Source organism: Equus przewalskii, chromosome 19, assembly GCF_037783145.1.
Source record: "Equus przewalskii isolate Varuska chromosome 19, EquPr2, whole genome shotgun sequence".
NCBI classification, from domain to species: Eukaryota; Metazoa; Chordata; class Mammalia; order Perissodactyla; family Equidae; genus Equus; species Equus przewalskii.
The window spans coordinates 38,854,496-38,868,982 of NC_091849.1; the positions used below are offsets into that span (position 1 = coordinate 38,854,496).

The 14,487-nt window shown below is 40.4% G+C and overlaps 1 protein-coding gene across 1 annotated transcript in view; it reads left to right on the top strand.

Moving 5' to 3' along the window:
- DNAH8 (dynein axonemal heavy chain 8) overlaps positions 1-14,487 on the top strand; it is a 283,921-nt gene that overhangs the window by 252,220 nt on the left and 17,214 nt on the right. Inside the window, exon 89 of the mRNA XM_070586021.1 lies at positions 12,733-12,889. Coding sequence (XP_070442122.1) covers positions 12,733-12,889 — 157 coding nt within the window. The remainder of the gene's footprint in view (positions 1-12,732; positions 12,890-14,487) is intronic.

Genomic DNA, 14,487 nt, shown 5'->3' on the forward strand with positions numbered 1-14,487 from the left:
TACAGTGAACACCATGTACCCTTCACCTAGGTTCACCAGTCGCTAACATTTTGTTCCATTTGCTTTTCCTCTTTCTATATTTATATCTCTGTATGTTTATATATCTCTGGATAACCAAATCTATTTCTGTGTGTGTGTGCGCGTGCACGCGCGCCCTCATAGGCTCTCTCAGTGGACAGAGCTAGGAAATATGTATTTTTTAAAACATCATGAGCTAATACTAATAACTCCAGTTCCAGTTGCACACTTCGGGGCTCTTCGTTGCCTTCCTTCATTCCATATTGATATCTCTTTTCTCCCACAGTGAGAACACTGGTTCCCAGCAACTTCAACATATCTGCTCTTTTTCTCTGAATGACTTCATCAATCACTCTACCAACAACAAGTGTGCTGGGTGGAGATCAAGGTTTTTTGGCAGTTCTTTCTGTCCCGAGAATATATCCCACTGAGGACGTGCAAAGCACTGTGTTCAGAAGTCACTCAGATTGTCTTTTCTGTGTGGTTATGCTATCAGTTGACATATAGGGACATTTATTTCTATTTAAGTTACATTTTAAGGTTTTTCCATCTTTGTTGATTGTTTTAAATATGTGAAACATGAACGTGGTTTAAAAGTCATTACTAGTTAATAAGATGCTCTTTGTCTCACACTCTGATTTTCTTAGTCTCTATCCCATTTCCCCTTCCTTGATGGGCAATCAAATGCTTTCGTTTCTGGTTTATCTTCTCTGAGTTTCTTTTTGCTCAAACATACATGCATACCTACAAACATACATACATATATGATATATATTCTTATTACCATTTCTTTCTTTTACAAAGTTGCCATAATATGTATTTTATTTTGTGTCTTGCCTTTTTCACTTAACAATGTATCCTATAAATCACCACATATCCGTCCATAGATATCTTCCCTGATTATTTTTTCCAGCTGCATGCTACTCCATTGTTTGTATGCATCATGGTTTATTCATCCATTCTCTTTTGGATGGGTATTTAGGTTGTTTCCAATATTTTGCTATCCTAAATAATTCCTCAATTAAGAATCTTATGCTTATGGTTTCTCATACTGTTGGAGATGTATTTTCAGGGTAAATTGCTATGGGCAGCATTGATAAATCAAGGATTAGTGAATATTACCAAATTCCTCATACAGTGCTGTGCTATTTTGCACTCTCACCAGCAATATTAGTGCCTCTTTTTCCAAAGTCTCATCAACGAAGTGTTGATGAAGCTTTTGAATTTCCACCAATATGACAGGTGAGAAATGGCATCTCAACATAGTTTTAGTTTACTTTCTCTAATTTTGAGTGAAATTGGGCACATTTTTATACATTGAAGGGTTATTTGGACTAATAAGCCATCTTGGAGACCCTGTCCTGTGTGTGATGAAGGCTGAGATTAGGGACAATGACGGGATGGAGAGGGTATGGCCAGGCTTTTTTGTCTTTTGGCCTGTCTCTTTTCACGACCCAGGCATATGAGCCTTTCGCTGGCAAGCATGCTACAGATGCTGTAAGCTATCTATTCCCAAAATAGAGTGTCAGGATCTTGCAATCTCTCCTCACACCATGTGACGTCAAGTAAAAAGCCCTAGATCTCTGCCTCAAAGGGAGGATTATTTCTGCTAGAGACAACTGCTGGCCTGTAAGACCTGTGGCCCTCCTCCTCTGATCTCTCTTTATTCTGAACTTCCCCCTTGGTCTGTCCTAGGGTCTTCCCCATCCACCTTTGTTCTTCTCTTCCCAGGGACCTTGGCTCGTTTCTGGTTCCTGCTCAGGCATAGGCTCTGTTCTGCTGCTCTGCATTTGGTAATTTTTTCAGTCTCTGGGGGAGCTTTGTCTCAGGTTTGATTCTTCTTCCCTCCGGGCTCTGAAGTATCTTGTGACTAGAATCCTAGCCTCACTCTTCCCGCAACTGAGCTCGCCTTCTTGGAGGGCTGTGCACCAACCCCTCGCTGTTCCCCCATCAGCCACCAGGAGGCAGGAAGCAATTACGGATGAAGCTTCCCAGCTAAAACCTACCCCTGGTTTTCTTGTCCCAAATACACCCTTCTCACTCCAGTGAGATGTAACTCTCAAAGTTCTGTGTGAAATGAAAGAAGTAGTCACAGGTTCCCCTGTCATTTCTGGCCTGGGAGCTGGGATGACGGAGGAGTTGGGAACAGGAGTGTGTTTGAGGAGGAGTTGGAGTCCAGTTGGGGCGTGTTGAATTGGGAAAGACAGTGGGAGGTATCTGAGTCGGGTGAGAAACGTGGACTAGCGCCCAGGTGAGAGGCTTGAGTGCATTTATGCAAAGATAACAGTTGACGCCATGGGAGGGGGCAGACTCTCTAAGATACACTGGCGAAATCTGCGAGAATGCCCCCACTGAAGGAATCCTTATTAATTTATCTGACTGTCCATCCTGTTCGACAGCACTCTTGCTTCCAGATAGGCTCACGGGCTGTGTTTGGGCCATCGCGGAGACCTCCATGTCCCTGCTTATCAGATTCTGTGCTCTGAAGTTAGCATCCACGCACTTGAGAGAAGAGGGAGATTTGGGAAAAGGGACCATGAGTCTTTCTCCTCGGTCCTTGCTTGAGAATGCAGAATCCCTGACCTGGAGGGGGGAAATCCAGCTGAATAAATGCTTTAAAATAAGTATAATCTCTCCCAAGAGCTTAGATGCCTTGGTGACAGGAACCATAAAAATGCATAGTTTATTCATATTTTATTATCTAGATTTATAAGGTACCAAAGACTCTGTAAATTCAACCATCGTGATGTCAAAAACAGTTATTTATTTTCACTCTTTTTCTCATTAGCAGTTATGCATATTTTTCTACCTTCTGAAATTTATCAAATGTCTTACTACAACTTTTATGTTCATTTCTATGCAGGATAAATGTAATTATTATTCCTTTTAGTATTAGCTGACACTTTTGAGTTTTGGATTTTTTAGCAAGAATTTATGCTCACTGGTATTTCATGTGCAAAGATGTATATAAATCTAGGCTGATTCGGAAATGATAGTGCACTAAATATCTCAGATGGTTAGTTGTTTATTTTATAGACAGTTTTCAGTTTTTCAGTTGTTTTGCATTTTTATTGTCCCTGACTCTGACTCTACCACCGACAGAGAGGACCTAGATGACTCCCCGAACCGCTAAGTGACGAGACCAGTATGAGCTTCTTCTCCCATTTACTCCAAGGAGAAATTCCCTTATAGAAGTAACTCGGAACCAAAGCTCATGGAGCATTATAGTTCTCGATCTTCGTCTCAGAGAATTTGTGGGGACTGTTTTCCCGAAAGCCCTTGGGCTTTTGAGGCATATAGAGATATTTGCAATTCTCCATTATAGCTAGCTCTTGAGGCTTCTGCCTTTCCTATCTTTGCAAATATAAAATCTCACTGTGGAAAAAGCCATGTAAGTTGTACAGCCCTGGCATTCTGTGCCTGATAAAATGTGTGGCGGGGAGATGCTCTGGAGAGCTGGTCAGCTCATATGCAAAATGGGTCAGCTTTGCAGGGCTGCTTCCCCACATCCATGTCTTGAAGACTGTTTTCAGATCACCTTGTAAAAAATAAAACCACCCACCATGAAAGTGATTTCTTAGATGAGATCCAGCAGCAGCAGCAGCATCTCCACTGCAGCCCTCTGGAGCACTGGTGAAAGTGGCTGGCGTGGCCAAGAGCAGGATGGTCATGCCTGCAGTGGCGTGTGCTGTTAGCACCCAGCCACTGGTGCAGAGTGGTTTCCAAAGAGGATTCAAGCTGGAGGTGAGCCGAGAGCTCCTGAGAATCCCAGATACGGGTTCTTTTCCCTTTTTTATTTGTAGCTAGAACAGGTAGGAAGAATAAACCTGGATTTTCTTAGTATGAATGGAAATTTACTGTGGTTTTCTTCATTTTAAAGATTTTATTTTTTTTTCCTTTTTCTCCCCAAAGCCCCCCAGTACATAGTTGTATGTTCTTCGTTGTGGGTCCTTGTAATTGTGGCATGTAGGACGCCGCTTCAGCGTGGTTTGATGAGCAGTGCCATGTCTGCGCCCAGGATTCGAACCAACGAAACACTGGGCCGCCTGCAGCAGAGCACGCGAACTTAACCAGTCGGCCACGGGGTCGGCCCCTCTTCTCTTTAAACTTTAAAGATCTGTGTTTAAATGTCAGAATGAAAGTAGTTTTCCTTCACTCTCAAACTATATCTTTCTGATTCTCCTGTGTTTTGAGGAGCATGTAAATTTATATATAGATTTCCCTTTGTAGAAAATTTCTAGGACATAGACAAATAGTAATGATAATATACTATACTTTTACCATAAGAAAGAACAAATAATTAAATTTTTATGCCCTTTAAATATTGGAGAATTGTTCTCCTTTATATTTGAGGTTTAATAAAATCCAAGCCATTTGGCCTCAATTCAATAAACAAATATTTATTGAGAACATACTGTCTAGCCAGCTTGGGGATACAAAGAGTAGTAAGATGCCGTCCTTGCCCTTGGAGCTCATCGGCTATTAGGGACAATAGATGAATGACAAATAATTATGCAGTACAATACAGAAAACTCTAAAATCAGGAGGTGTATATACATTGCTATGAGAACAAAGGCAAAGGAGTAATAAATTCCAACTCGGCGATCCAAGGAAGCTGGTGAGACAGGACACATCTGAGTTGTGCCTTAAAGGATGTGCAGGAGTTCTCAGGTTGGAGAAGAGGTGGAGAAGAAGTGACTGCAGCACCGGGGGGCAAGAAGGAGAGGGTTCAAGTAAAGAGGAAGATGATGAGCAGTAAGGATGCATACATATATCAAATCTTCAAGTTGTATACCTTAAATACATACAATCAAAAAATTAAAAATAGGGGGCTGGCCCCGTGGCCGAGTGGTTAAGTTCACGCGCTCCGCTGCAGGCGGCCCAGTGTTTTGTTGGTTCGAATCCTGGGTGCGGACATGGCACTGCTCATCAAACCACACTGAGGCAGCGTCCCACATGCCACAACTGGAAGGACCCACAACGAAGAATATACAACTATGTACCGGGGGGCTTTGGGGAGAAAAAGGAAATAATAAAATCTTTGAAAAAAAAATTAAAAATAGAACGCTGTAGCTCAGTGGAAAAAAAGACATAGGTTAGGGCACATACATGAAGGAACAATCCAAGGAGGGGCATGAAGATGTAAAAGTGTGTGGTATGTTCAGGGGAACCAAGTCCAAGGTGCCTAGAGCATGGTGGGGGAGGGGCACGAAGAGCCAGGTTACCTAACGGTAAGGCTGATGACAAAGGCAGAGACTGACTTTTTTTTTGAAGATTTGGGCATCATATGAAAGAGTTTGGGACAGTTTTGAAGGCAGTGTGGATGAAGATGCTGGACATTTCTTGATGGATGCTAGAAATGATTTGGAACTAGGACTTGGAAATCAAGAAGGCTGGGGAGTGGCATCATGAGGAGGCTGTCTCTGAAGTTTCTGGGTTGGGCAGCTGGGCGAAGACATTGATTTGTTGGAGGACGTGGGACAAGGAACGGTTCAGGTGAGGGATAAAGGAGAAGTCAAACAATGAGTTAGATTTGGGATTTGTTTGATTTAAGAATCAGAGAGCCCCAGGAATCAGTGGAAATGTGCGTACATGGAGTTCGTGGTAAGGTCAGAGGTTTAGTGTTACCCAGACTTGCCTTGCATTTCACAGCTCTTCGGAAGATGTCAGTGACAGTGACACCTACATCTTCTCTAACATGGTGGTTCGTCCACATCATCTATCTTTACTGCATCTAATGCTAGAATGAGATAGTCGAGTAATATGAATCACATGGAAATTTAAATCTCTGAAAAGTGTTATGTAATAATGTGGATCTTTGACTCCTAATAACTTCATTTTGTTGTCCCATCAGCTATTTTCATAGGATTTTTCTCCCTAGAGTTACTTGTATTTTCCTTATACTTTATATGACTTTTTAAAACTGGGAGCGTGCCATACTTTAAAATTCCAGAATGGCTTGCAAGTGCCTTTTGTGTCATTTTACTGGCATGTTTTGCTCTCTATTCATATGTCCAATTGTGTGTGTGTTTGATATGTTCATCTTTCAACTTTTTAAATAAGTGTCTTTTGGAATATTCTAAACCCCCAACATCTGAACAGAGGTTACTTACAAAAAAATAATAAAAAATAAACTTAAAATCATATACAAATTTGTACAAAATCAATTTCATTTATTAAAAATCAGCTTCTACCTTATTGGCCTTTATTGTGAAATTCACATGTTTAAAGGTAATGTGGTCTTACTACCCCAACCCTGGTTGGGTTACAAACACTTACCAGGTCGCCCAGGACCCTCAGAGTCACTGTGTCTGACTGAAGGTCCAGCATGTAGAGCACGGTGGCAGGTGCGTTTACCCCAGCTGTGACTTGTGGAAAGGATGCACTTGTTTGGACACTTCGGTTTGGGTCCAGGTGTGGTATTCTACCTGTGAATCAAACACAAATGCTGAAGACAGAAGCATCTCCTCTATTCCTCAGCTGGTTTCCTAAACGAATTAAAGGCCAGCTTTCACACAAAATGCAGCTTTTTCATAAGCAAAGAAGCCTGGCTAACTTTCGCAGTAGCTCCTTAGGATTGTGCCAGTTAGTGGGGCAATCTGCACAAAAGAATGTTTAATTCACACCTAGAGATGAAGACGGAGAAAGGTGTGATTCTCTCGTTCCATATGCTGTGAGAAAAGGCAGAAAGGGGTCTTTCTGGTGGGGTCTAAAGATTATTAGGGATTCGTAAGACGTGTTTCAGTGAACCTAAAACATTTGTCACTGATTCATCTCTGTTGAGTTCTTGACACTTGTTATGGCCTTTGCCTCTGGGAGCTTATTTTTTTCTCTGTTTTTCAAAATGAAAATTGTTATAATACTCTTTATTATAAAAATCGTACTTTCTCATTGAGAAAAATAAACAATACATGAAATAGAAAGCGTAAAGTAATAATTACAGGAAAAGCTCATCATTCAAAAATCTCACACTCAAAATACCCTTGTAGATTTTTTCCTATGTTTATATGCACAATATTATCAACAAAAAATTAGATCATACCTTATGGTTTTGATACCATGCTATTTCATTCAATAATCTCAATTCAATAACCTCCTCTTAACAATAAATCTAGTGCTATATCACCATTTTTTGCTGGCTGTATAGATTTTTATAGAGCTTTGCCAGGATTTATCATTACAAATACTATTATAAACAGTCTTGTACATACATCTATGTACACTTATCTGATTATTTCTTTTTAAAACTGATTTATTAAATGTTGAATAAATGCAAGAGTCTTTATAACATACACATAAAATATAAAGAATAAATATAAAATGTTGCTTTCTTTGTACACTTTCTATATTTTGTTTCTTTTCTTCTTCCTCCTTTTTTACTTTTTGCTGAAAAAGAGGTTTTCTCATACTATTTTTCCCCTTTGGCTAGTTTGGAAGTTATGTATTCTGTTTCTGTTCTTTTTACTGATTATCCTGCAAATTTTAACATCCATTTTTAATCTTTACATCTTTACTCTCCTCTCCGCCAAAACCTTTAGGTAACTTTAACTACAGTCATCTCCCTCCTGGCATTTCAGTATTTTAATTTTATCTTATTTTTTCTCACCTCACAGATAGACACATAATTCTTGTTTTATACCATAATGTATATTTAGATTTGCCCATGCATTGGCCAGTTCTTTTCTACACCTCAAACCTTCCATCGGAATAATTATCCTCCTTTTAAAGTATATCCTTTAGAATCTCCTTCAGTGAGGGCCTGTCGATGATAAATTCTTTTGTTTTTTGAAAATGTCTTATTTTGCCCTCCTTTTTTGAAAAACAGCTTTATTGAGGTATAATTTACCTACCATAAATTCGTTCGTTTTAAGTAAACGGTTCAATGATTTTTAGTAAGTTTTCAGAGTTGTGCAACCATCACTACAATCTAATTTTAGAACTGTCACCCCCAAAAGAATCTTTGTACTAATTTGTGATCAATTCCCACCCTCACCCCCAGCCTCAGGCCACTGCTAATCTACTTTCTGTCTCTATAGATTCACCCTTCCTGGACATTTCCCATAACTGGAATCATATACTATGTGGTCTTCTGTGTGTGGATTCTTTCAGTTAGCATAATGTTTTTGCAGTTGATCCATGTTGTAGCATGTATCAGTACTTCATTGCTTTTTATAGCCAAATAATATTCCAATATGTGAATGAATACACCACATTTTGTTTATCCATTCACCAGTTGATGGACACTTGGGTAGTCCCCACTTTTTGACTTTCATGAATCATGCTGTTATGAACATTCACAGACAAGTCTGTGTGGACATGTCTTTTCATTTCTTTTGAATAGAAAACTAGAAATGTAATTATTGGGTTATATGGTTAAATTATTTTCCAAAGTGGCTACACCATTTTACAATACCCTCCAGCAGCATATAAGGGCTCAAGTTTCTCCACATCCTTGCCAACACTTCTTATTGTCTGTTTTTTTATTATAACCATTCTTATAGGGGTGAAGTGGTACCTCATTGTGGTTTTAATGTGCATTTTCCTAATAAATAATGAAACTGAGCATCTTTTCACGTGCTATTGGTCATTAATATAGCTTCTTTGGTGAAATGTCTATTCAGATCTTTTGTCTTGCCCTTATTCATGAAAGATAGTTTTGCTTGGTATGCAATTCTAGGTTTATAGCTATTTTTTCCCAGCACATGGAATACAGTATTCTATTTTCTTCTGGTTCCATTGCTGCTGTTGAGGAATTGGCTGTCAGGCTAATTGTCATTTCTTTCTAGATGACCTGTTGTTCTCTCTGACCACTTTTAAGACATTATCTTTGTTTTTAGTGTTCAACAGTTTCATTGTGACATGTCTATGTATGGATTTCTGTTTATTTGTTTGTTTATCCTATTTAGGATGCATTGAGTTCCCTGAACTTGAGAATTCAGATCTTTCATCAATTCTCAGTCATTATTTCATCAGTTATCTCATTTTCATTCTCCCTCTTCTATCTTTCTGAAACTTTTCTGAAATGTATGTTAGAGCTTATCACTCTAGCCTACATGTCTCTTAAACTCTCTTTCATATTTCCCATTTATTTTCCCCTCTGAAGCGTTCTAGATAATGTCTCCAGATCTATTTTCCAGTCTTCTAATTCTTTTATTGGCTTTATCTAATCTGCTGTTTAACCCATTGTTAACCGTTATGGTAGGCAGAATAATGGACACCTCAAAGATGTCCACATCCTAATCCCCAGAACCTGTAAATATGTTACCTTATGTGACAAAAAGGACTTTATAGGTGTTATTAAGGTTAAGGACCTTGAGATGAGGATGTTATCCTAGATTATCCAAGTGGGCCCAACTTAATCACATAAGCTCTTAAAAGTGGGAGAGGGAGGCAGAAGAGTGGGTCAGAGAGAGGAAATGGAAGAAGGAGGAAAGATGCAAAGCAAGAGAAGGACTTAACCTGCCATTGCTGGCTTTGAAGATGTTAGAATGGAGCCATGAGCCAAGGAATGCAGATGGCCTCTAGAAACTGAGAAGGCCCCTCACCTGGGAGCCAGCAAGGAATTGGGGACCTCATTCCTACAACTGCAAGAAGGTAAATTTTGCCAATGACTCAGATGAGCAAGAAAATAGAACTTCCCCAAGGAAAGGAACTCAGCCTTGCTGACACCATGATTTTAGCCCAGTGAAATCTGCATCAGATTTAACTACAGAACTGTAAGATAATAAATTTGGGTTGTTTTAAGGCACTGATTTTGTGGTACAGTGATGCGTTGCTTAACAATGGGGATATGTTCTGAGAAATGCATCCTTAGGCGATTTCATTGTTGTGAAAACATCATAGAATGTATTTACACAAACCTAGGTGGCATAGCCTAATACACACCTAGGCTATTTGGCACTAATCTTATGGGACCACTGTCATATGTGACCTGTCATTGATCACATCATCATTATGCAGCACGTGACTGTAATTTGTTACAGCAGCAATAAAAAACTAATACAGTCTTTAAATTTTAATTATTTTTTACTTGAAGAAGTCCTACTTGGCCTTTTTTCAAATATGCTATTCCTGTTTATAGTTTCCTGTTTCATAGCTATATTTTCAATCACCTTTTATATTTTTCAATATAGTAAAATCATATTTTATAATGTGCATCTGAAAGTTCACTATCTGAGAGCTTTGCAGGTCTGGTTCTACTTTCTTTCTTTCTTTCTTTTTGTTTTTGGTGAGGAAGATTGTCCCCGAGCTATCATCTGTTGCCAGTCTTCCTCTATCTTGTACGTGAGATGCTGCCACGGAATGCTTGATGAGTGGTGTCTAAGTCCACACCTGGGATCTCACCCTGCGAACCCTGGGCCACTGAAGTGGAGTGCATGAACTTAACCACTACACCACTGGGCTAGCCCCTGGTTCTGCTTTCTATTGTTTCTACTGACTCTTGCTCACTTGTGCCTTGTGGGTTTTTTAGTGTGTTTGTGTGTGTGTGTGTGTGTGTGAATTTTGACTGTGAGCTCATGTCTGTTGGAAATTAACTATTGGGTTGTTGAGACCTGGGTTGAAGGCACATTGTTCCAGGGAAGATCTGTGTTTGCTTTCACCAGGTGCCCCCTGGGACATCCTGGGACCACCTTAAAATAAATTTTTGGCTTGAGGTTTTTCAAATCACATAGGTAATATGAATGAATGTTAATTAATGTTACAGACCTGGTGAATTAAGACTTCTCAGGAAGGGTTTTTTCCCGCCATCCCCAGCTGACAGGTGGGTTATTTCTAGTTTGCTGTTACACTTGGATGTAGCCCTCTGGGGTCCCAAGTTTATGTAGGAGTTTCCAGTTAGACTTTCCACCTTGAGACTAGGGCTTCCCTCTCCTCTCGTTGTACCGTTCAAACAGAAACTCAAGAACGCCAGGGGTGAGTCGATGCCTCCAGGGTAAGATCTGGCTTAGCTCTCTAGATTCCAGCTTTCCCTCTATATTTTGTTTGACCCTGAGAGTTTCTCAGTTTCTTGCCAGTTTAGTAATGTATTGAAAAAGATGTTTTTCATAGCTTAGCCAGCATTTTTGGTTATTTTCAGGAGAATTGTTCAGGGTAACAATCACACTAGACTGTCAGAAATGGAAATGTCTGATTCCCTCTTTAAGATGAACTCTTAGATGTAGAACTTCTCAACTAAAAGTTATGCACATTTAAAATTTTGATACATGTAGCATGTCACAAAGACTTACCTTATGTCCAAGGAAATAAAACAGGAAAACAAATCACTAATCTCAAACGTTTGTTGAATTCCTTTTAGATTTGCCTCTGACACCTATGAAAAGAGATGTAAATGTGGTATACATCTGGGCAAGAGACAGAATTTACAAACAAAACAAAACAGTAACTCAAAACAATCTAATCATGTAATGTTTGTGGGTGGAAAATTAGGAGTAAGACAGGAAAATTTAAATCTGGTCCTGCCACACCCCTGCTCGGAAGTCCTCAGTGGTCGCCTATTGCCTTTGGGGTGACTTTCAGAATCCTTAGAGTAGCCCCAGGACGCTGCATGGTCTGGCCCCTGCTGCCTCTCCATCCTCATCTCTCCTCCTAGCACTGGCTCCAACTGTGCTGGCCTTGTATCTGTCCCTCAAATGCACTGAAGTCCTTCTCACCTCCAGGTCTTACTTCTCATCTGAATGTCCTTTCTTACTTCCTTCCCCATCCCACTTTGCCTGGCTGACCTCTCATCCTGAAGGTCTCAACTTAGATATGGCATTTTAAGAGATACCTTCCCTGATCTTCCAGTGTGAATTGTCTCCAAACCACATACATACATACACATACACACTCACTTACTCACTCACATTCACACACACCCCCCCATCTGTGTGTCCAGATTGCTGGTCAACCCAGCAACTTTGGGACAAAAACTAAATTCATGCACCTCAGAGCATCTGGTTGACCCAAAGGAGAGTTAGAAAGTGAGAGTGAGAGCGAGGGAGAGACAGACAGACTGTAAAAGACAGACTCTCTTAAAGCATCCTGTTCTTTTGCTCCACAGCACTTATTACAATGGTATTGACTAATGTCTCCTCTCTCTGCTAAAGAAACAGACCAAGGCAGGGACCTGTTCACCACCATATCGTAGCACCTAGCTCAGTGCCTGGTGCATAGTGAATCTGTATTGAATATATGGATTTTAAAGATGGGGGAGTGCATTTAGACAGGTGGAACAGATGGATGCCACTAGGTCACCTTGGAAATCATAAAACAACTGGGAAAATGAGAAAACAAAACAGAAAAAACAAAGAATTTTAGTAATTTATGATTCATTGAGGAAATGTGAGTGGTGCTCTCTGATCTAACAGATTGTTATATAACGGTAGATTCTTATGACCAGTCCATAATGGTCGGAGAGTAAAAGGAGGTGGGCTCCTTGTCCAGCATGAGGTGTTTAGGATAGCCACAAGCACGATTGGACGGCACTGCTTTGGGTTATTGAGGTCATTTGTGGAATCTCTTTCCCTGAAGATGGAGAGCTTTTCATTTCTGTGATGTTCTTGACATGTTCCATTAGGAGGCAGTAGTTTTTTCATTCCTGAAGGTTGATGGCAAAGTTTCCCCTTTTTTGGCTGGATTTGACTAACGTGATTCATCATTTCATTTTAGCTTTGATAGTTATCTCTGAAGGTGCATTTCCGTCCTGTATTCTGAACTGTTCACTCTTTTGACCAGGTATCAGAGTAACACTGCTTCTGCTGTTCTTGAAACAATTACCAACATTCAACCCAAAGAGAGCGGAGGTGGAGTGGGAGAGACTCGAGAAGCCATTGTTTATAGGTTATCTGAAGACATGCTGAGCAAGCTGCCTCCCGATTACATTCCTCATGAGGTGAGCTGTGCCCTTCTCCCCTGCGGGGCAGGGCTACCTTTGGGTTCCACCAAGCTGAGCACAGCCCTGGGACAGTAGGTTTCAGTCCTTCCTCTCCCTGCTCATTCCTTCTTCCTTTTCAGCTCTTTCTTTTACCTTTTGGTCTTCTCTTCCTTCTTTCTCAAGCATCTTGCAAATGATGATCTGCAGTTTTCTGATATCTTTCTCCATTTCCTTTCTACTCCACTTTCTCTTTCAGTTGCCTCTTCTGTATCCTTTTGCCATCTTTGGGTCCCTAGATAGTTGAACCCTCTGAGCTGGAAACCTCTCCCTAGCCCTCTTACCCAAGCCAGCTCAGACCATCCTTTAAACTTACCACTTGTTTTCGTCTCCTGTCCACCCTACTTTCATTCTCTCAGTCCTCCCAAATAGCTTTTGTTTATGTGGGTTATAACTACTGGTATTTAATATATTAGAAATTTAAACTGAGAAATTTCAAAAATATGTATTAATTTGTTGTAAAGTAATAGTAATAAAGTCATTACATGCTAACACAAACAACATTTTTATTTTTAAAAAAATGAATCTAGTTTCCAAGATAAAAAAATTCACTGAGAAGAGTGGGATTGTTTTACATTTTTGCAAATCTCTTTAATGTCTGGTTTAGCAGAAGACAGCTAGATTCTCTTACCTCCTTCTGCAGTGAGTCTGTTTTGATAATCACAAGTCATGTAGCCTCTGGAAAACTCCACTGTATGCTCCTGAGAGAAGGAGAGTAAAAAGATCAAATAATGACTTAGCATTACTATGAAAAAAATGTGACCTTATGGACCCCCCCCAAAAGGATCCCAAGGGCCTTCCGGGGTCCCACACCACACACTGAGAACTGCTGATCTAAGTAAATGTCTAATTGTTGTGACATTTCTGGATGGCCTGAAAGTTCTGAGAGGCCCTCCAGCTCCCTCCGACTTGGCCTCCTTCTTCACGCAAGAAGACAGAGCTGTTTCTTCTGGCCACCGAGAGCTTCCTCTCTCCTGTTCCTCTGTCCCTCACTGCTCACGGTCAGAGCTTCACCTGAGTCCTAGACTGGGCTAAGTCCAGTTTAACTCTTTAACCAAAAAGGAAGAGGCTGTTGCCCTTATGTGAGTGTAACTATGGTCCTGTGTCTACCCTCTCCTGCATCCCGAGTCTGGGGAAAATATACTTGTCAGCTGGGAGCCCCTAGGCTGCCTAGGCTACAGGCCTCCCATTTTCAGTGAGTGCCCCCAATAGTAAAAAACATTTTCTTGCCTCTTAAAACAATTTTTGCTTCTGTTGTAAAGATGGGTACCAAGACATTTGGCCAAGATACTGAAATCAATGGCTTCACAGTTATGTAAAGGGAGAAAATATTTTTTTAATGGATAAATATTATAAGCGTGTACTTTCAATGGGTCATCGTAAGTGATCCTCAGAAGACAGATGAGGCATAATACCTGCCTTCAAAGATTTTAGAAACTGGCATGTGAAACTGAGATAAAACTTACTCTGTGTGGCTAGACCACAGGTTGGTATTACCAGAGGAGGGTTTCAAGACCTTGGGATAATTTGAGCTATCCAGGGGTGGTCGGGGCCATTTC